At 43.5% G+C, this 23,281-nt stretch overlaps 1 protein-coding gene across 1 annotated transcript in view; it reads left to right on the top strand.

The window, feature by feature from the left end:
- The window catches only part of PTGFRN (prostaglandin F2 receptor inhibitor), a 106,751-nt gene that overhangs the window by 60,631 nt on the left and 22,839 nt on the right, over positions 1 to 23,281 (top strand). Inside the window, exon 6 of the mRNA XM_048869385.2 lies at positions 14,394 to 14,813. Coding sequence (XP_048725342.1) covers positions 14,394 to 14,813 — 420 coding nt within the window. The remainder of the gene's footprint in view (positions 1 to 14,393; positions 14,814 to 23,281) is intronic.

Raw genomic sequence — 23,281 nt, 5'->3', positions numbered from 1 at the left:
TGAATGGTCAATGTAAACACTGTCTCGCAGCCTTCCAGCAGTTTACCCTGATGGGTCGCAGGTTGCCCACCACTGGTCTAAGCACATGTATGTTTCCTGGTGATCCTTGCTGTGCTTTCTTTTCCCCTTTCTTCTGAAGCAGTCCCCTTTTGATCCTTAGGCTTGGATGAATCAGAAGGTGGAAAAACTTGGCTAGATTGAAAATACTGGCTTCGTGCCCCCGTCTACAGCAGCAAGGTAACAAAGGCTATGAAGTGGGATGTAGATAAAGGCAGGCCAGGATGCCCTATAGAACAGAACAGTGCTACCTTAATGTGAAATCTAAATAGGACATTTCCTGGGAGGGGAAATGACTCTCTTGGAGTCCTGGGGATGACTGGGTCATTCCAATTGGAGAGGTTGTTCTCTACCCTTTTGTCAAGGTTCCTTTCCCACTCTGAACTCTAGGGTACAGATGTGGGGACCTGCATGAAAGACCCCCTAAGCTTATTCTTACTAGCTTAGGTTAAAAACTTTCCCAAGGTACAAACTTTGCCTTGTCGTTGAACCGTATGCTGCCACCACCAAATGTTTTAAACAAAGAACAGGGAAAGAGCCCACTTGGAGACATCTTCCCCCAAGCACTACACCCCCTTTCCTGGGGAAGGCTGGATAAGAATCCTCACCAATTTGTACAGGTGAACACAGACCCAAACCCTTGGATCTTAAGAACAATGAAAAATCAATCAGGTTCTTAAAAAAAGAATTTTAATTAAAGAAAAGGTAAAAGAATCACCTCTGTAAAATCAGGATGGTAAATACTTTACAGGGTAATCAGATTCAAAACATAGAGAATCCCTCTAGGCAAAACCTTAAGTTACAAAAAGACACAAAAACAGGAATATACCTTCCCTCCAGCACAGCTTATTTTATCAGCCATTTAAACAAAACAGAATCTAATGCATATCTAACTAGATTGCTTACTAACTCTCTTTACAGGATTCCTGTATTCCTTTACAGGATTCCTGTATTCCTGCTCTGGTCCCAGCAAAAGCATCACACAGACAGACAGACCCTTCCCCCCCCCCCAGCTTTGAAAGTAACTTGTCCTCTCATTGGTCATTTTGGGTCAGGTGCCAGCGAGGTTATCTTAGCTTCTTAACCCTTTACAGGTGAAAGGGTTTTGCCTCTAGCCAGGATGGATTTTATAGCACTGTATACAGAAAGGTGGTTACCCTTCCCTTTATATGTATGACACCTTTCCTTGTCACTTCTGGGATCAGAGCATCATTGTAAGAACTGGTTTTACAGTGGTCTTGTTCTAGGAGGGTCAGATGTTCTCATGAAGGGGATTGTTCATAGACAAAGTGGGGTTGCATGTTAAATCACCATGGCCCTCCGATTTATATTACAAATATATATTGTACCTACTGGCATCTTAGGCATGTTTATGAAAAATCCCTCTGTGTATTAGGTCCTAGAATTGACACGTCAGACTCTCCAAAAGCAAAACAAAAAGCTTCCCACCCATCCTTGAAAATCAATTCTTCCCACTCTATCCCATGTGTGCAAAAGCCTGATTGAAGATATGGGATTTGCAGCATGTCCGGTCTGTCAGCCCACTCCAGCTCCATCAGATGAGTCGGAGAAGTGAATCTGAGTAAGGCCTTTTGCTGAAAATACTTTTCCACAGTAAGCCCTCAAGACATAAACTGTGGATTGTCAACTTGAGTCTTTCATGCTGGGAACTGAAATCAGTGGAAGCATTTATAAAACAGCTAGGACCCAAAACATACTAGGCTTTGTAGTTTAAACCTAAAATCTTGAATTGTACCCAAAAACAACTTGAAAGCTAGCACAGTTTGTGAAGCACAAGTGTAATATGCTCCATGCATGAAACACTAAGTAGTGTAGCCCCAAGAATAGCTCGCTGCAGTAATCTAATATGAAAGGGAGAAAGGTGTGGATAGCTGTAGCAATGTGTTTGTAAAGTGCAGATGGATCAGAGCATGCTCAGATACTACTGGTTCCTGGAATTCCAGAGGTAACTCAAGGTTCACTAGGATCAGCAGGCTGTGAACATTAATAAAAAGCAGATGTATCCCTTCTCTCATGAGAACCAATATTGCCTCTGCCATCTGACTGCTTCCCTCCTCCAGTCGGCATCACTCCTGTCTTATCTGGACTGAGCCACAGCCAGTTATCTCTGATTCAGGTCGTGGTCTCAGACAGGCATTGGGAAAGTCAAGAGAGCACCATTTGGGGGCAGTGAAAAGGAGATACGGAGCTGAGTGGTATCCACATGCAACAGTAACTCGACCGCCTTGTGTGTATGCATCATGATAGTCCCCTAATTACATGATCACAAGTGATAGTATTTCTCAAATGAAATATAAAACATGAAACCGCTTTTTTCTATATACATTACAGACCCATTTGGGCCAGCTTACGATACTCTGTTCTCTTCGGAGTATGCCAGCTATGCCAGGTTGGCCATGAAAATTGGGAACAAGAAGCAATACGCCACTCCTATTACAGAGTAAATATAAAATAGCAAAAATTTCCGGCCAAGCCCCGCCCTCCCCCGCAATAGGTAAGGTGGAAGGCAAAAATATTTCAAATATGTATAAACTTTCAAGAATGTTAGTGTTAAATAAGAAATTCAGAATTAAAAATATAAGTCTAGAGTTAACCACAGCCACTTAAAACATCCATCACAATCTTAATTCTGTCCCATTTGGCCAACAAATGCCAAAACTCCGACTGGGGAGGTTGAGGGGCAGGGGTGGAGGCATTCAGGTACTATGGCAATGAACCATATGAACCACTATGGTAAAGAACCTCAAAGGAACAGAACATTCCATTACTGTAACCAGTCCTCAGGAGGTGCTAATAAGTTAGCTGTAATACTGCAGTAGGAACTGGCTTATTTCAAAATGCTCTGCATTGTAGACATTGAAATTACTAGGTTTATCTATTCTGCTTTTCACTACATAGCGAACAAGAGTCATTTTAAATTCAAAAATGTGCTCAGTTCCTCTCTCAAGAGCTAGGAGTTAAAATGGGGACATATAGCATATACTTAATTAAATTAGGTACTGTCAAGGTTCCTCCCCCACTCTGAACTCTAGGGTACAGATGTGGGGACCTGCATGAAAAAACCCCCTAAGCTTATCTTTACCAGCTTAGGTCAAAACTTCCCCAAGGTACAAAATATTACACCCGTTATCCTTGGAATGGCCGCTACCACCACCAAACTAATACTGGTTACTGGGGAAGAGCTGTTTGGACGCGTCTTTCCCCCCAAAATACTTCCCCAAAACCTTGCACCCCACTTCCTGGACAAGGTTTGGTAAAAAGCCTCACCAATTTGCCTAGGTGACTACAGACCCAGACCCTTGGATCTTAAGAACAATGAAAAAGCATTCAGTTTTTTAAAAGAAGACTTTTAATAAAAAAATAGCAGTAAATAGAAATAAAGAAATCCCCCCTGTAAAATCAGGATGGTAGATATCTTACAGGGTAATTAGATTCAAAACATAGAGAACCCCTCTAGGCAAAACCTTAAGTTACAAAAAAAGTACACAGACAGAAATAGTTATTCTATTCAGCACAATTCTTTTCTCAGCCATTTAAAGAAATCATAATCTAACACATACCTAGCTAGATTACTTACTAAAAGTTCTAAGACTCCATTCCTGTTCTGTCCCTGGCAAGAGCAGCACACAGACAGACCCAGATCCTTTGTTCCTCTCCCTCCTCCCAGCTTTTGAAAGTATCTTGTCTCCTCATTGGTCATTTTGGTCAGGTGCCAGCGAGGTTACCTTTAGCTTCTTAACCCTTTACAGGTGAGAGGAGCTTTCCCCTGGCCAGGAGGGATTTCAAAGGGGTTTACCCTTCCCTTTATTTTTATGACACGCCCCCCAAATCTCAGCTAGGGTGAAACACTGGCTGGGATTTCTTCCTGGAGCTCTAGGAAAAACAGAGTTAATAAGACACATGCATCTCTAAATATACTACCAAGTACATAAAGACTAACAATATTTTCCACATCTCAAGGACGATTTTAACCAGTTGATTCTGGGAAACTTTCACGGGAGAGTGCATCAGCCACTTTGTTAGAAGCTCCTGAGATGTGTTGGACGTCGAAATCAAAATCTTGGAGAGCTAAACTCCACCGAAGAAGTTTTTTGTTAGTTTCCTTGACGGTGTGAAGCCACTTCAGTGCAGCATGGTCGGTTTGCAGGTGGAAACGCCGTCCCCAAACATATGGGCGTAGCTTTTCCAGAGCGTAAACAATGGCGTAACATTCTTTTTCAGTGACTGACCAGTTGCTTTCCCTCTCAGACAGTTTTTTGCTGAGAAACACTACAGGGTGGAATTCTTGATCAGGTCCTTTCTGCATTAAAACTGCTCCCACACCACGCTCGGACGCATCTGTGGTTACTAGGAACGGTTTGTCAAAGTCTGGGGCCCTTAGTACAGGGTCAGACATGAGTGTCGCTTTAAGCTTGTTAAAGGCCTTCTGACACTTTCCGGTCCACTGAACAGCATTTGCCTGTTTCTTTTTGGTTAGGTCTGTCAGTGGGGCAGCGATTTGGCTGTAGTGCGGTACAAATCGTCTGTAATAACCAGCCAAGCCTAAGAAGGATTGAACCTGTTTCTTTGACTTTGGGACAGGCCACTTTTGGATAGCATCCACTTTGGCCTGTAGGGGGCTGATAGTTCCTTGACCCACCTGGTGTCCAAGGTAAGTCACTCTGTTTAGGCCTATTTGACACTTCTTAGCCTTAACAGTTAGTCCTGCCTCCCTTATGCGCTCAAGGACTTTTTGTAGATGTTCCAGGTGGTCTGCCCAGGAATCCGAAAATATGGCCACATCGTCAAGGTAGGCGACTGCATATTCTCCTAATCCCGCTAGGAGACCATCTACAAGTCTTTGGAAAGTGGCGGGTGCATTTCGCAGCCCGAAAGGGAGTACATTAAATTCATACAGCCCGAGATGTGTGATGAAGGCTGACCTTTCCTTGGCAGATTCGTCTAGCGGTACCTGCCAGTACCCCTTGGTTAAGTCCAAGGTAGAGATGAACTGGGCCCGTCCCAGTTTCTCTAATAGTTCATCTGTGCGTGGCATGGGATAGTTGTCTGGGCGAGTTACAGCATTTATCTTACGGTAGTCCACGCAAAAACGTATTTCCCCATCTGGTTTGGGAACTAGAACCACTGGAGATGCCCATGCACTTTCAGAGGGGCGGATTACCCCCATCTGTAACATATCCTGGATCTCCCGTTCTATAGCAGTTTTAGCTTGAGGAGACACCCGGTAAGGTTGGACCCTAATTGGGTGAGCATTACCTGTGTCAATGGAGTGGTATGCCCGTTCAGTCAGTCCTGGGGTGGCTGAGAACGTTGGCGCGTAGCTAGTGCACAGCTCCTGGATCTGCTGTCGCTGCATACGCCCAAGGGTCATGGAGAGGTTCACCTCTTCCACACCACCAGCACATTTCCCTTCGTAGTAAACACCTTCAGGCCACTCAGCGTCGTCTCCTCCCTGGGCTGTAAACTGACAAACCTTTAATTCTCTGGAATAAAAGGGCTTTAGAGAATTAATATGGTACACCTTAGGCTTTCGGTTGGAGGTGGGGAATGCTATGAGATAATTAACAGCTCCCAGGCGCTCCTGGACCGTGAATGGCCCTTCCCACGATGCTTCCATTTTATGGGCCTGGAGCGCCCTTAAGACCATGACCTGGTCTCCTACTTTGAAGGAACGCTCTCTGGCATGTTTATCATACCAGGCTTTTTGTTCTTTTTGAGCATCCTGTAAGTTTTCTCTAGCAAGGGCTAAAGAGGTTCGGAGGGTGTTTTGTAGGTTGGTTACAAAGTCCAGAATGTTAGTTCCTGGAGAAGGTGTAAATCCCTCCCATTGCTGCTTCACCAACTGCAATGGCCCCTTAACCTCACGGCCATATACAAGTTCAAATGGGGAAAACCCTAAACTGGGATGTGGTACAGCTCTGTAGGCAAAGAGCAACTGCTGCAACACTAGGTCCCAATCATTGGAGTGCTCATTTACGAATTTACGTATCATGGCCCCCAAAGTTCCATTAAACTTCTCCACCATGCCATTTGTTTGATGATGGTAAGGAGTGGCAACCAAGTGATTTACCCCATGAGCTTCCCAAAGGTTTTTCATAGTTCCTGCCAGGAAATTAGTCCCTGCATCGGTGAGGATGTCGGAAGGCCAACCTACCCTGGCAAAAATGTCTGCTAGTGCCTGGCACACACTTTTAGCCCTGGTGTTGCTTAGAGCTACTGCTTCCGGCCATCGGGTGGCAAAATCCATGAAAGTCAGTATGTACTGCTTTCCTCTGGGTGTCTTTTTCGGAAAAGGACCCAGAATATCCACAGCTCCTCGCTGAAATGGAACTTCAATGATGGGGAGTGGCTGGAGAGGGGCTTTGACCTGGTCTTGGGGTTTTCCCACTCTTTGGCACACCTCACAAGACTGGACATAGGTAGAAACATCCTTGCCCATTCCCTCCCAGTGGAATGACCCCCCCAAACGGTCTTTGGTCCTGTTCACCCCAGCATGGCCACTAGGGTGATCATGGGCTAAGCTCAAGAGCTTGGCCCGGTATTTAGTTGGAACTACCAACTGTCTCTGAGGATGCCAGTCTTCCTGGTGTCCACCAGAAAGAGTTTCCTTGTATAAAAGTCCTCTTTCTACAACAAACCTGGATCGATTAGAAGAGCTGAGAGGCGGTGGGTTGCTCCGTGCCGCCGTCCAAGCTCTCTGGAGGCTTTCATCTGCTTCCTGTTCGGTCTGGAACTGTTCCCTTGATGCTGGAGACATCAGTTCCTCACTGGATTGTGGACCTAGGCTTGGTCCCTCTGGAAGCGATATAGGGGATGGAGCTGTTTCTGTTGACTGTGAACCGCTCTCCGCTGGTGCACTATGTTGGGATTCAGGCTCCGGCTGAGCCTCTTGGGTCGGGTTATCGGCTGCTGCCAGTTCAGGTTCGGTGGGGCCCTCCGTTGTTGAGGTTGCAAGTACTGGATTCAGTGCTGACACGGGGTCTGGTGTTGGTTGTTCGGCTGGTTCCGGTTCTGGGACTGGTTCCGTCTGGGTCTCTGGGACTGGATCCACTACTGCTGTTGCAGACATTGGCCTGGGGTCCAGGTCCATCACCTCTGACTGGGTCCTGATAGAAGTTTCCGGAACAGAGCTAGGCCTCACGGCTTGTTTAGCCTGGCTGCGGGTGACCATTCCCACCCTCTTGGCCTGCTTCACATGATTGGCCAAGTCTTCCCCCAACAGCATGGGGATGGGATAATCATCATAGACTGCAAAAGTCCACATTCCTGACCAGCCCTTGTACTGGACAGGCAACTTGGCTGTAGGCAAATTGAAAGAGTTGGACTTGAAGGGTTGAATCGTCACTTGGATCTCTGGGTTGATTAAATTGGGGTCCACTAAGGAAGCATGGATAGCTGACACTTGTGCTCCGGTGTCCCTCCACGCGGTGACCTTCTTCCCGCCCACACTCACAGTTTCCCTCCGCTCCAAGGGTATCTGGGAGGTATCTGGGCCTGTGGACCTCTGGTGTGATTCCGGTGCAATGAACTGTAATCTGTTGGGGTTCTTGGGGCAGTTGGCCTTTACATGCCCCAGCTCGTTACATTTAAAACATCGTCCAGCTGACGGGTCACTGGGGCGAGGAGGGCTGCTGGAGAACGGGGTGGTGGGACGATAAGGGGTCTGGAGGGCTCTTTGGGAGGTAGGTGGGGCTTTGGGCGGCCCCCGGTAATAGGGTGTGGTCTGGGGTGGTCCCTTCTGGTCTCCGCTCCAACTGCGACCAGTTTTCTTCTTCTCTGCCACCTCCACCCATCTGGCTCCAATCTCTCCTGCCTCAATTACAGTTTTGGGTTTCCCATCTAGGATGTATCTTTCTATTTCCTCAGGAACACCCTCTAAGAATTGTTCCATTTGCATTAGGAAGGGCAAATTTACTGGAGATTCAACACTTGCTCCTGATATCCAGGCATCCCAATGTTTCACAATGTGGTAGGCATGTCGGGTAAATGACATGTCTGGTTTCCACCTTAGGGCTCTGAACCTCCGACGAGACTGCTCGGGTGTTATCCCCATTCTGACTCTCGCCTTGGATTTAAACAGTTCATACTTGTTCATGTGTTCTTTAGGCATTTCAGCTGCCACCTCAGCTAAGGGTCCACTGAGCTGCGGCCTCAGCTCTACCATGTATTGGTCAGCAGAGATGTTGTACCCAAGGCAGGCCCTTTCGAAGTTTTCTAAGAAGGCCTCAGTATCATCACCTGCCTTGTAGGTGGGGAACTTTCTGGGATGGGAAGTGGTACCTGGAGAAGGATTGCTAGGGTTTGTTGGTATATTCTGCTGGGCCTTTATCCTCTCCATCTCCTCCACATGCTTCCTCTCTTTTTCCCTCTCCTCCTCCACATGCTTCCTTGCCTCCATTTCTTGTTCCTTCTTCAGCTGCATGAGTTCTATCTGTCTTTCATGTTCCCTTTGTCTTTCCTCAGCCTGAAATTTGGCTAATTCCAGCTGTAGTCGAGCTGAGGATTTGGTCATTCTAACCTCTCTGTTTTTAACTAACTTTACACCCGAGGTTTAGAAATAAACAAACAAAACTTGGCTGTAAAATTTTGCTGTGCTGGAATAGAATACCTATTCTCTGATAGTGATTGTCAGCCTACAGAAAAAGACAATTCCCTTGTCTCTGCTCTGGGCCCAAATTAAAGCAAAAAACCTCCAACTGCTTGGAAACCTGCTTACCCAGCCCAAAGAAAAAGCAAATGGGTAGAACACACACCCCCTATTTACTTTTAGGAAGAAAAGAAAAAAAAAAACAATGGGTTGGAAGACTGTGAATTTCCCTGTAGGAGTTAAGTACCCTGCCTCCAGGCAAAAAAACCTGCAATTCACAAGATAATCCCCTTTTGTCTCTGCTTGGCCACAAAGCAGAGAGAAACCAAGCTGCTTTCAGTTTCAAAGCTGCTTTCTGGACTTTCTTTCCAAAGAAAAAAAAATTTCCTTTTTAAAATCTGTATTTCTAGTTCAAAAAATCTCAACTGGATCTCAGATGATTTCAGGTTAATCCCACCACTGTGCCACCATGTCAAGGTTCCTCCCCCACTCTGAACTCTAGGGTACAGATGTGGGGACCTGCATGAAAAAACCCCCTAAGCTTATCTTTACCAGCTTAGGTCAAAACTTCCCCAAGGTACAAAATATTACACCCGTTATCCTTGGAATGGCCGCTACCACCACCAAACTAATACTGGTTACTGGGGAAGAGCTGTTTGGACGCGTCTTTCCCCCCAAAATACTTCCCCAAAACCTTGCACCCCACTTCCTGGACAAGGTTTGGTAAAAAGCCTCACCAATTTGCCTAGGTGACTACAGACCCAGACCCTTGGCTCTTAAGAACAATGAAAAAGCATTCAGTTTTTTAAAAGAAGACTTTTAATAAAAAAATAGCAGTAAATAGAAATAAAGAAATCCCCCCTGTAAAATCAGGATGGTAGATATCTTACAGGGTAATTAGATTCAAAACATAGAGAACCCCTCTAGGCAAAACCTTAAGTTACAAAAAAAGTACACAGACAGAAATAGTTATTCTATTCAGCACAATTCTTTTCTCAGCCATTTAAAGAAATCATAATCTAACACATACCTAGCTAGATTACTTACTAAAAGTTCTAAGACTCCATTCCTGTTCTGTCCCTGGCAAGAGCAGCACACAGACAGACCCAGATCCTTTGTTCCTCTCCCTCCTCCCAGCTTTTGAAAGTATCTTGTCTCCTCATTGGTCATTTTGGTCAGGTGCCAGCGAGGTTACCTTTAGCTTCTTAACCCTTTACAGGTGAGAGGAGCTTTCCCCTGGCCAGGAGGGATTTCAAAGGGGTTTACCCTTCCCTTTATTTTTATGACAGGTACACTTTATATAACGTATCTAAAGATACCTTACATTATTAAAGCCATTTTCAGAGCATGTGGTTTGAGTACATAAATGCTTGGGTAAAGCTATACATCAAGATGGAAATAGACGAAGGTGCTATTCCTCTGTTTATTACATACATGGACCGCAGACTTTATTGTGCTTGTATTTATCAATGGAAAACTACTTAAAAATAACCTTCCAGGCAAGATGTTCATGAGCAAGAGTTGGACAGTTGGTCCATAAATCAAGCTGTGAGTTGTCACCAGCACTCTTAACTGACTTCTTAACTGAAAAAATTCAGTTGAATGCATAATTTCTGGAAATGAACTGTTTTGAAAGCCAAAAAACTCCCAACCCTGTAACTAAATTAACCTGCAAATACAGAATAGTTGCAACTCCACTGGGACAGCCTTGACTCTGTGGTTTTGTAATGCCTGTTCTTGATGTATGCAGTCAGTCAAAATCCTGATATGTACCAGCCACCTCATCTTCAGTAAAAAGATATTTGGAATGCTAGTTTCTATTTTCTAGGCCCCAAGTTCCGTTAGACAGGAGCCCTGTCTCTGTAATTCCTAGAATCTTTACAAGAGAGGAGCCCTGATCAAGCAGTCCTTAAAAGGAGGTCATTGCCAGCATATGTGGAACCATCAGTAACTGGTCATAAATCATCTGCTAACCACAGTCCTTATGCACCATCCTTTGGAAAGGAGTCCTGATGCTATAAGCCTGTGGCCTGCCAAAAGGAGTCCCATTTCTATGAACCCCCTGTAGGCCCTAAGGATCAGGGGCCCCTCTCCTAAAGAGCCTAGGAGGGGAGCCACAGTCCTGTCAACTTCCTACGGTCCACAGGCCTGGGGCTGTCCTAAGGTCTGCAGGAAAGGGAGATGTATGGAGTTTGCAGGAGACTCAAAGGTGATCAGAATCCAGTGGAAGAACTTTCCCCTACCTTGCCTCTTGCTGTTGTCTGGTTTCTCTGGAGCACGTCATGTGAAGAACTTCTTCCTCATCCTCCATGGTGCCTTCTAATCCTCCACAGAGTTGGTGGGCTGTCTTCCATTTCTCTGTTGTTCTCCTCACCTGACAATCCCCAGGAAGCACATCATGGTTGAGGAGCCTAAGTAGGCTCATTGGATGGGCTCAGTAAGGGTTTTTAGGGTAGAGATTGTGGTCCCAGGGAATGAAGAACCTCTTCCCTGCTGTCCCCTCTCTGTTCTCTGGACCCTGTGGAAGGGTGGGGGAAGCAGAACTGGGACCAGGAGGACAAGGTGAGGGCTGGAGCAGGAAGGGAGGCAAGGAAAGAGATCATTCAGGCTCCCTGCATGAGGCCCAGGTGGTAGCAGGGAGGTGATAGTCCCCTTCTGTGCTGCTTCCCCTTCCTCCTCGGATCTCCCAAAGCCCCCTCAGTAGACCTTATAGTAGTGATGCTCAGACCTCAGTGGTAAAAGCATCCTGATTGGTTAATAACTTAAACTGGTTATTAATTAAATCACATATTGTTTTAATATGTGCTGCAAAGTGTGCCATGAGACACATTAAAGAGCCACTTGTGTCTTGTGAGCCACAGTGTGAGTATCACTGCCTTATAGGAGGGGACTGGGCAAGCACGGAGAGCCTGGGGGACAGCCTACCTCAGGGACAGTCCCCATGCCCAATCTTGCTTGCCTTCTTACTTGCAGGAGAGCCAGGAAGTGGGCAAACCCTTATCCTACTCTTTCCCCTAGCCTGACTCTTGCTGCTTTCAGGCTTGATCTGTTGAACTTCTGCTGAGCACTATCACAGCAGAGTTGATATGCCATCTACCATTATTACTTGTTGTTTAACCAGGTCCTGGTCACTAGATCTCAACTAGGCGAGTCCAGCAAACTAGGTTTTCTCTTCTTTCTATTTTCTGGCTACAGAGTGATGAAATAGTTAATGATTCTAATTCATCCTCAACTCCTAATGTATCAACCCCTTGTCTGATTTACTTAAATTTGATAGAATAATTCTACCCATTTCAGACTTAACCTGCCAAAATTGGTCTTATAATGGAAACTTGGTTCCAACTTAAACTGTGGCATGCCCACTGCTGCCTACTAGAGGCATTCAGAATCCAGTTGCACTGGTAACTATTTTAATAACTACATTACTGTCCATTGGATTTCATTATATTCCCTCTGACTGTTTGTTAAACTGTTACTGCTTAATGTGCACAAGGGGGCAGAGACTTGGTTGTGCATGCAACCACAATTTTGGGATCTCCTGACTTTTGAGCACCTAACTGCAATCCTAATATTCTCAAATTTTGTTATATGCAATATCTAATTCCATGCTCACCCAGACCACTGCTAATACCATATTCCTTTTCTGTTCCTGCTGATGCTTTATGTAGCATTGCATAGTGATCTACTTTGTACAGTGCTGATTTTAAAGTTGTCATACCCAGTTTCTCATTTCGTGCACTGTTTAGTCATTGGACAAACTGCTGCTTAAAGGCAAAACACTGCAAAATGTAATCATGACTAGTATCTTGTTGCTCTCCTGGGGAAGGCAGAAGTATTTATTTCAATGTGGGGGGTATGTGTTGCAGTCTTACTCTAGCTTATTTTCCTGTTGCCCTGTAAAGTTTTGCCTTGCACAGCGTGGCTGGGTTTGTGTTTAATATGCAGTCATTTTCATTACTGGAAGAAAATTCACTGTCGCAAAATCAGTACTGAACACTGAGCTGACTCCAGTCTACTGTTTGCACTTCTGTGTTTTCTTGCCATAATAACCAATAGATACCTTGACTCGTGTGGGTTGACTGACAGGTTAAATATACTGGCATTGTGTGGCGCAGGCAAAGGTTAGACAGAAAGCATGCTCACGCAGACCAGGTTAATATGGTCTCCCAAATGGCTCAGGGGGTTATGCTTTAGGGATCTATCTTGCTTTGTTTAGAGGGGATGGGCAATGCCAATCCAGAGGCTTTTTCAGCTTATAATGCGTGGGTGGGTATGTTGTACTCTCTCCACTGGAAGGAGCCATAGCTCATGAGATAAATGGAGGATCAATCCCAGCAATGAGAGCTGGAAAGATGATATTGGGGTCATCTTTTCCCACCCACTTCCGCCAAACTAGGACACTGTTGGAAGTAAGAGAACCCTGTATTCCTTATGGAAGGGATATGAATTGGAGCCCTAGTTGCTCTTTGTCTCATAGATTGGCCACAAGGCCTTCATATAACTTCTTTTGTTCTATGAAATGTAACTAGTGCAAAGTTCTTATCTAAACATGGAAATGTCACCTTGTTTGTAAAATGTGCTGGTGGAAGCTAAACTGAGAGTTGTAAATTGATGCATCTGTACAACTATTTAACTGACTTTTATAAATTGACTTTAGTGAAACCAGTGCAATTTCTGTGTGCAGACCAGGACATAGATATTATGGCATTTGGTGTCTTAAGTGCCTCAAAAAGTAGGACCCTTCTCAAGTGTGTGATCTTTCCCAGTAGTGAACAATATACTTAAGTTTGCAACTCCGCTACCTTTATCTACCTCTGGTCTTTGGTTTTTGTTGGTTTTTATTTTTGTTTTTTGCCTATAACTTTTTTGATTCTTTGCTCTTAAGCTCAAATTTTCCATGTCTGGGGGCTCTGCTCCCCTCCTACATGCAGAACTTTTAAAAATCCTGTCAATAAGGGATATTTAGGATTCAGGCTCCCAGAGATTGGGAAGGAGCAGGGAAATGTAGGGCAAGTCCTCTGCTCTTTTTTTATTGTAGTTAATTATGTCAAATATGCAACTTCTAACATTCCAATATTAGTTATGACTGATTTAGACAAATAAGTAGAGTACAGGTGAGAAGTCCAGCGGTGGAGGAAGATCTATCCTGGATTTTTTTCCTATATGTAGAAGTGTGAGGGGGACTTTTTTGTTTTTGTAACCAACCCTCCTTATTCTCTGATCCCAGCTGATCTTGCAAGGGTAGGACACTACTTGAATGGATCTTCAAGGCAAACCCATAGTGCTGCAGGAATTGGTGTTGATCCAAAAGGCTGTAATTTTCATTTTGAATCACTGGTGCTGAACCAATGCCCCAGCACTTTGATCTGAAATGGCACTTCCTATAGCAACATAAAACTGAGGCCCTGATCCCTTTAGGGATTTATTCAAATGTAGGGGTACTATCCTTGATGTTCTGGCCACATCTGACTTGAGTAATTAAGTTCCACCTGTCACAGTTTCTCTGCGGTGTCTGTCAGGAATAATGTTCTTCGTGTCCTATCCTAAGCTGTTTATGTAACAGTGTAGGCTGATAAATAGCAAGCTGCACACTACACCAGCAATAGGCAAAGTGTTCTAGGACTGTGTCTACTTTGTTCGTGAAGCATTTTGAAAATCTGCTGGGTTGTAAGGTGCTACATAAATGCAGACTGCTATTTATTGCTTCTGATTTCCTTCCCTCTTTCAGATTATACACTAACAGTGGAGGCTGTGAAACTGAAGCCATTCTTCATGGCAGGACACACCTTTGAGATGATATGCAAAGTGTCTTCCCAAAACATCAAGACACCGCGTTACTCTGTTCTCATTACAGCAGAAAAGCCACTGACTGATCAGTCAAACCCTAATGGAACCACTCGCATAATCTCCTTGAACCAGGATTCGGTGGTAAGACTGGAAGACTGGACAGACCAGGCCCGAGTGGATGGTGTGGTCCTGGAGAAGGTTCAGGAGAACGAGTTCCGCTATAGGATGTACCAAACGCAGATGTCTGACGCTGGTCTGTATCGCTGCGTGGTGACCGCCTGGTCCCCAGGCGGTAGTGGCATGTGGCGAGAGGCAGTGAACGGCTTATCCAATCCCATCCAGATAGATTTCCAAACCTCAGGTCAGTACAGAATTCAGTGTATACATGTATGTGCTTTGGGAGGGAGCTGAGTGCTGCATGGTGCTTGTGGCAGTGTCCCTAATCTCTGGGGTCATTGCTGCTATTCCTTAGCTCGATCTGAGAGCATCTCCACGCTGAGATGGGTATGGTCGCTAGAATGTTGCGTATCTGCACTCCCCTGGCACTTCTCTGCTGTTCATTGTGCCTAGTTATATCTTGGAATACTTTAAATGAACTGTGTCTGACCTTGGAGTCCTGGCTCACATTCCTTCCTTCGCTAATACAGGCTTGAAAGTCTCCCGTGGCATGACCTATCTCTGAGTGGAGAATGGCTACTACTACGCTTGCCAGTTCAGTCACTATATTGCTGGTATATAACGATTGCTTTGGGAGAGCTTTAACGCTAAAAAGCCATGGAGAATCCTATTTCTGTTCTAAAGCAAACTTAATTAGTTTGGAGTAAAATTGCCCAAGTGCATTTCCTATCAATATAATTGCAAAAAAATCCAGGAAATTGCCAGTTAAGCCAACTTTTACATTGCAGCAGCCTCTGCTTGCATGCACCACTACCCAAACATCTTAAAACCCAATCATACTTGGACTCCAAAGTGTGACCTGGTATTTTGAATTTCAGCAAATACACAACTGCAGTGCATGCATCTGTTCCTCAGAATTACACTCAAACTCACAGCCTTAGCTGCTAGATTAAACTATTTCCGTGGATGTTGTCTGTCCATGGGTATGATGTCTGTGTGCACTTGAGTGTGACTGAGGCATCAGATAGGTGTGTTTCTGATTTGTTATACGTTGCATTGTTACATTTTTATGGTGCTGAACCATCTGGGAGGGTTTTGAGTGGTTATACAAGAGCTGAGGCTGCTCTAGATGTTGATGTTGGTTTAACTGGCAATTTACTGAATTCTTAGTGATTACATATTTCAAATTCCCCAAGAGCATTTCCATCAAAGTTAACGGCTCCGTGGGCAAATTGACCCTGTTTTTTTTTTTAATGTATCAATGCAGGTAGCAACTTTGTTTTTATCTCTGTTCCCCATGTGTTCCTTCCCCTTGCACTATCTCACTCCTTCTCTGAGGTCCCACGCACGGCCCAGAGTCACATTAGGTGCACATTATTGTTTCATATTCTCTCTGTATATATAAAGTCTGCTGTAGTTTCCACGGTATGCATCCGATGAAGTGAGCTGTAGCTCACGAAAGCTCATGCTCAAATAAATTGGTTAGTCTCTAAGGTGCCACAAGTACTCCTTTTCTTATTAGGTGCACAGTATCTGAAGCTTTGGGGAAGAGAATTCTGGGTTTGGTGAGAGGACAAACATTTGCACAAACTAGGATCTGTTCATTTCCAGTTGTCCAAATAATAATGAAATGATCCTCAACCAGCCGGTATTTAAATCTGAAACATCTTATGGCAAGGGCCACAGGCTAAGCCTTAAGCAGTCATCATAAAACGATGTCCTCCACTGCAACTGTGCAGGGCTCAGAAACTAGCACTGCTAGGCATTACTCTTTACTCCCTCTTCCCTTTTTGCTTCTAACCATAAAACAATCATTCTAAAAGCAGACATTACCCATGCTCTGGTCCCATTCAGAGTACCACGGCTCGTGGCTTATCGCTCCAGCAGGATGTGTGTTACCTGAATGCTTGTGTTGCCAGTGTACAACGAGTACTACGAGAAGCCTGAAAAGGCGAGCCTTTTTCCCCTACCCAGAGCCTCCCTCTCCCCCCGAGAAGGGGGGGGGTCACTAATACGACTCTTTTGAATGTGTTCATATGGTGTCACTTTGTATTCATGCCAAACAGTTTGACAAAAAAGGCACTCCATTAATCTCCACAGTATGGAGGAAAACCTGTGAGCTTGTAAGGGATGGGTCTGTTTGTTGCATTGCCATCTTTCCTGGCCAAAAGAGAATCTTATTTCCCTTTTCAGTTCTTCCAAGAGAAGAAAAAGCTGTTTCCCAAAATAAATCTGGCAAATAGCAAAGGCTGATTTAAAATTTTCACATTGGCAATTCAAGTTTCATGGCACATGAACAAATTTCACAGTGTTATCTGGTTCTGATTGTAATATCGTCTGCACTGGCCTTCCCAGTCCCCCCGAGTAGTAGCTTTTCTAAAAGCTCTCTTGCGTCTCGACCTGTTGCCTCACTTTGACTGAGTGATTAGCTGACATTTTAAAATCCTATTTGTCTGCAGGTTATTTATTTGGGACCTTTTCTTGAACTGTCTGAATACAGTTTGGATGGGAAATGCTGGTGTTGCCAGACTGAAGCATCTGTGGAGAAAAAGGAACTCGTCAAGCTCAGTTAGAAGGGACGTTGGCAAACATGCCAAACCAAAAAAACGTCCTGCTTATCATTAGGAATAGGGGCACACATGAGAGTGCATACCACACCTGCCTTCCTCTAGCTCCATTCCTATCTCCTGTGCCTTTTTGTTCTGTTCTTGGATTCAGACAGGCGAGTGAAATTTAGAGGAATGATTACAGGCAGATACAATACACCTAGCTTTCTAGGGGGAATGAATATCTATGGTTGGCTTACGTGAAAGATGGGTTAAAATACAACTTAAATTCAGGATACAGTATGGATTGAAGTAATAGTTACATAGATGAATAACAAAGGTAGGGAGAAATTAAAAAGCATAGTTCGAGGAGAAATGTTTCTACTCAGATTTGAAGATATCTCACCGGCCTCAGACAGTGCCCAATAACGGTAAAGGTGCTTATGCAAATTAATTTACCCTTATATCTCCTCCATGTCAGACAAGAGGTGGTATGCCTGTTTTACTGATGAGAAAATGGGCACAGAGTCAGGGGTGCTGGAACAATTTGTATAGTGGGGGTGCAGAGAGCCACTGAACCAAACTGTAAACCCGTTATATAATGGAAACCACTTCACGCCAGGGAGTGCGGCAGCATCCCTAGTTCCAGCGCCTATGCACAGAGTTTGACTTGATCGAGGTCAAAGTCAAGAGGCAGAAAGGTAAGGTAGGCTATTCCACATGGCAGACTCTGCAGAAGGGAAGGCACTCATGAAGACGGTGTGAAGGGAACAAAAGCCAATGGGTGGGGAGTAGTGAGATGAGGTCCTTGACATGAGTTGGAAGAAGTCCATGGAGGATTGAAAAAGCTAGAAAGTGCCACTTTGCAGTAAATCCTGAACTGAGTGAAGGCCTGATGGGGGTGAACTCTGACTTGCTCCGAAGGATGCCTCCATCTTCTGTTCGGTAATAGTGCTGCCTCACCATCTGGAATTCCTGACCATTTAGAACTGTCACTGCTGACCAGCAAGGCATTTTAACTGCTGGTGGTGGTTTACAATCAGGTTATTTATCTAAACAATTAACAACTGTAGTGTTCCAATCTTCTCCAATTTGACAAGCTCAAACTATGACCATATCCTGAGTCCATGCTTTGGGGGTGGGGGGAGGGGAATAAATAAGAAAATAGAGAAACTCTCTCAGCAAAGGAAGTCCTTAATGAGTGTTACATGAAAGCTTTTAGTGGTTGTAGGACTATCCTTCTGTGTCTTTATTGATTTCTGTTTGGAGCTGGGGGACTTGTTGGATTGGAAGTCCTTTCCTGTAACCTGGCTTCCTCCCAGATCTGTTTTGTCTGAGCTTGGCTGTGTTTCAAGGAAAACTTTTTTTTTATTGCACATACACCTTGTGAAATGTGAAGGAGGCCTGTAAGATTTTTATATACGAGCTGGAGACTGCACACACAAACTCCACCAATAATGATCTTTAAATGTGGCATTGTTATGAAAAGTTTTTCCATGAATATCTATGGGAAAATGTCTCCCTCCAGATTCTGTCCAGTGGTGGCACGACTTGCTGGCTGCAGGCAGAGGCAATCTTGTTTCTTTGCTCAGTGCTGCATAAAAATGAATTTACTACAGTAAATTCGTGGTCTGAAACTTAAAGGGAAAAACCTACTTGAAATTTCATTAATTGAAAGACGTGATACAATCTATATTTCAGAATCCCATAAATTAGAAGTTTGTGGGGGAGAAGCGGAAGGGAACTATTAGGTATAGTCTATGTACTCCCAAAACCTGAGTCGCTTGGAGATTGTTCCCTAGTGGATAGCTTCATAGATTTTTTTTTTTTTTTTTATGGCCAAAAAGGACCATTGTGATCATCTAGTTTAACCTCCTGCATAACCTGCCACAGGACTTGTTTTAATTCCTGCTCCAAGTCCGATAGCTGCGATTGATTTAAAGCATGTCTTCTAGAAAAACGTCCAGTCTTGATTTAAAGATTTCCAGTGATTATCCAATGCTCTTTTTTAGTCTACTTTGAAAAGTATCCTGAAATGGAAGAACTGTCATTTCCTTTGGGAGATTATTCTGCAGTCTAATAGTTCTCACTGTTGACAAATGTTTGATATCCAGCCTGAAATCTCCTTCTCTTAATTTCATGCCACCACTCCTAGTGACATCTCCTGGCACAACCCTAAGCAGTTCTTCTCCCTCCTTAGTGCGTGCACTCTTCAAATGTGTGTACATGTGTCCTCTCAATCTGGCCAAACTGTGTATCTGTTTAGTTCTTTTAACTCCTCACAAGGTAGTCCCTGTCATAGAGCGTACTCCTCCAACCCAAAGCTCATGATCCTTCCTAGCCCTCCTTCAGACCAGGCTTCTTAAACATTAGAACTACTTGTAACATGTTGAATACTTTCCATCTCAGGGTATAAACCATGCATTTTAGGTGATGTTAGAGCTGCTCCTTGATACAGTGCAACACCCAGGCTGCCTCTTGCTAGACCAGTGCCTCAGTTCTCTCTGGCCTAAAGGACCTGTTGTTAGCCCACTTGGAGAAATTCTCCGAGTCCTTTGAGGGCAAAGGTCTATTTGGCAACTGAAAGGTGCTAAATCAACAACCCTGGAGACTGGCGATTACTAAGACTCTGAGCAGTGCTAACTTCTTATTCCACAATATGTCTTTTCACTGCACTCACACGGGATCACCATTAAAAGAGAGGAGTGTTCACTTTCTCATAGTCCTTTTCATCCTCTTGCTGAGCTGGGTAACAAAGGTCTAATTAGCACTTAACTGCATGTATGTTTTTTGTGAAGCAGATCCCTATCTGCTAGGCCTCAGACTGGGACTAAAACATTCATTTCACACAGGTCGTTGTACAGCCATCAGATAGTAATAGGTTCATTTTCTTCCCAGCTGGACCGCAGTTGAGCCAGTGACCTTGACATGAAAAGCCTCCTACTCTTGTACTCAGAGGCACCCAGTCAGCCTGCAATTCAGATGGCTTATCCCATAGCGTTAAATTCTTTGCCATCATCCTCCCAGATAGTATTTAGAATGGCTTCTCCCACAGCATGGTTACACAGAGATCCAGTACAGTTTTTCTGTTCCACAGAAGTGCTTTGGTGGGGGATGGGGGGGGGGGGGCGTGCGTGTGTGATAATGTGCTTCTCTAAAATAAGATGTATGAGAGAGAAGAATCGAGCTTGGCTTCATTCTGCTGGCTGCCTCCAGAGAAACCCTAGCAAAGGCTGAAAGCTGGTGAAAGTCAGAAACAAAAGGGAATTTAAGAAGCTTCTTGGTTGTAATCTTCAACTCTGGATGATATCTGTGTATGAGCTCATTACACAGCAATGTTTTATCACTTGTTTTGGAAGGAGCAAAGATAAACCAAGAAATGTTGAAATGTGAGCTGAATATTTGTTGTTAAACTTCAGATTAAAATAAAACCGTGCCCCCTGCTGACCTGGAGATCTGATTTCTCCCTTGCCTTCTCTTCCTGCGTCACTCACTCACTTGATCAAATATATTTGTCTTAATCAGGGAAGTGAATGAAGAGCAATACAGCAGAAACTCCCTGGCAAGAAAGCCCTGTATTTTCTACCCTTAATTAGTGGATAGAAATATGCTTAGTCATCATAGTTTTTTCCTCTCGTCAATTTGTAGTTGGAAATATAAACCACAGATTAAAGTACAGAGGGTTCTTTCCAGGAATAACTATTATGAAACTTGGGATGGTGCTGCTTAGGGAAATCTATATAGAAAGAATAAAGGCGGTGGGGGAGGTTGAGAGAAGGAGTTTATTACTTGGAGAAGAGCAGATTATGGTCTCTTCAGTGCAATAGTGGATGGCTTGGTGCCAGGGCAGTTATGAGTAATATTTTTGAATAGAGAGAATTTGCAGATTGCATCAATTTTTCCTCACATGGTTTATGGCACTGCTTGATTTCAAGTAGAAAAGGCACACTACAATGATTGCTGTCTGGCTGTTGAGGAAGAGAGTATATGACAGAATTCCTTGTTTGTACTTCTGATTCTGAGTCACTGTTACCTTGGGCAAGTTACTTAACTTCTCCATCCCCCACTTTTCCCATCTATAAAATAGGCATAATACTTGTCTACATGAAACTAAATTTGATTTTTGTATAGTGCTTTGAGAACACAGTCTAAAATGCAGTAATGGAGGCCAGAAGTTAAGGTTGCCATCTTCCATTATAAATCCTTTTCCCCATTAATTCTAACTTTCTGAAATGTTTATTTTGGGAATGAAATTTTCCGCGCTTTACTTGGTCTTGATCCAGTGATCTAGAAAGATTGATTGCTATCAATTCAGCTGTTTTTATTTTAAATTCTCTGTATGAGTCTTTAAAAATAAAAGAAAACAATCCTTAAACTCTGAGTTATACTTGCACAAAACCTCTATAAACCAAGCCAATTTTGTTCAAGCCTGGCTTCTTGTGTAGATGTCTGAGGTATAAGGAATAAATCAAGCTTGATGTTGTTTGAACCATTAGCTTTTTTCAGTGTATCCACAGAAGAAATTGCTGTAACTTTTTTTTTTTAAATCTAAAGCTGTTACTTCAAACTGCTAGGCACTGAGATGTACTCTATTTTTTGGATGGAACTAAACTCTGGCCCAGAATTTGGGCCTGGAGAGTTAACCAATAGCTGCATTCAGAAGGAATTAAACCAGTAAATCCTGGTTCTGGAATTTACAAATTCCCATTTAGCAACTTTTACTCTTGGTTGTTTTTAAAATTGTGCTTAACCTCATTCCTCCCTAACCCCCCACTCCCAAAATCAAGGTGGTGTAATGTTGGACTTGAGTAATCAGTCTTTCAAAAATGAAGAGATGAAGAGCTGTGGTTGAAAGATCTATTTTACCTTTGCCATTATTATGTTTATAGCTTTTTAATATAACAACTTTTTAACCTTTACAACCATAATACAGGTTTCAGAGTAGTAGCCGTGTTAGTCTGTGTTCGCAGAAAGAAAAGGAGGACTTGTGGCACCTTAGAGACTAACCAGTTTATTTGAGCATAAGCTTTCGTGAGCTACAGCTCACTTCATTGGATGCATAATATAGTAGAATAAAAACAGGTATTTCTTATTACCTGTGTACGTATGACGGCTTACTGTCTGACTTCGATCTTGGTTTGATTTTTAAGTTTCAATGAGATTTACAAAATGTCAACTTAATTTCAAAACTAGGAAATCAGTTTTCTTTTAATAATGCTTGTCTGTAAAGTTTATGTTCAAGCTTTTTCATTGGATTTCTTAGCTTGAGTCAAAGCTACATTGGAAAAAATCAAGGTCTAAGCCAAACTCGAGGTCATTCAGCTTTAAATGTTCCAGATTTTAAACCTACTGAATAATATTTTCAAACTTGGCTTGATTTAGGTCTCAATGAGATCTATAAAACAAGTCATGTGATTTGTCAGTACTGTAACTGAAATTTCTTTTTGTAGTTTATAATAGTGACTGTCCATATTTTGAAGTATTAAGTACAGGGACCTGGGTTAAGATGGAGCTATGAGCGTGAGGGAAAACCAACCTGATTTGCATAAATGTCCCAGAAGTCTTTACTGTTGCTCATTTAATTTGGGTGCCCTGTGCTAAGAGGCATGCCTGAAAGCTGCATGCTATTGCACTGATACCAGTGCTTGCCAAGATGCTTTTCTTAGAGCCCTCAGAAATAAAATGCCTAGCTAGCAGGTTTTTTGCTATGTATGCTTTCGCTGACAGATCACAATGTTGTTTTTCTGTGGTAATGGTTCACTGCTCATTCCTGCTCATCTCTTCCTATTAGCTTTAGCTGAAGTCAGGGCAACTGGTTTAAACAGAAAGAAAAGGAGGACTTGTGGCACCTTAGAGACGAACCAATTTATTTGAGCATAAACTTTCGTGAGCTGTAGCTGTAGCTCACGAAAGCTCATGCTCAAATAAATTGGTTAGTCTCTAAGGTGCCACAAGTCCTCCTGTTCTTTTTGCGGATACAGACTAACACGGCTGTTACTCTGAAACCTGGTTTAAACAGGGAGATCTAAATCAAGGCAAATAGCACTCTGAATGAAATAAAGATTGCTTTCTCCTGCCCTTTTTTTTTTTTTTTTTTTTAAAGGAATGGGGAGTTGGTGGCTGCAGGGGCTTTTAGTGAGTTATGGAGCACTTCACAGCTAGGTCA

This window comes from Caretta caretta, chromosome 1 (assembly GCF_965140235.1).
Source record: "Caretta caretta isolate rCarCar2 chromosome 1, rCarCar1.hap1, whole genome shotgun sequence".
Taxonomy (NCBI): domain Eukaryota; kingdom Metazoa; phylum Chordata; order Testudines; family Cheloniidae; genus Caretta; species Caretta caretta.
This window is presented reverse-complemented; position numbering and strand designations above follow the sequence as displayed.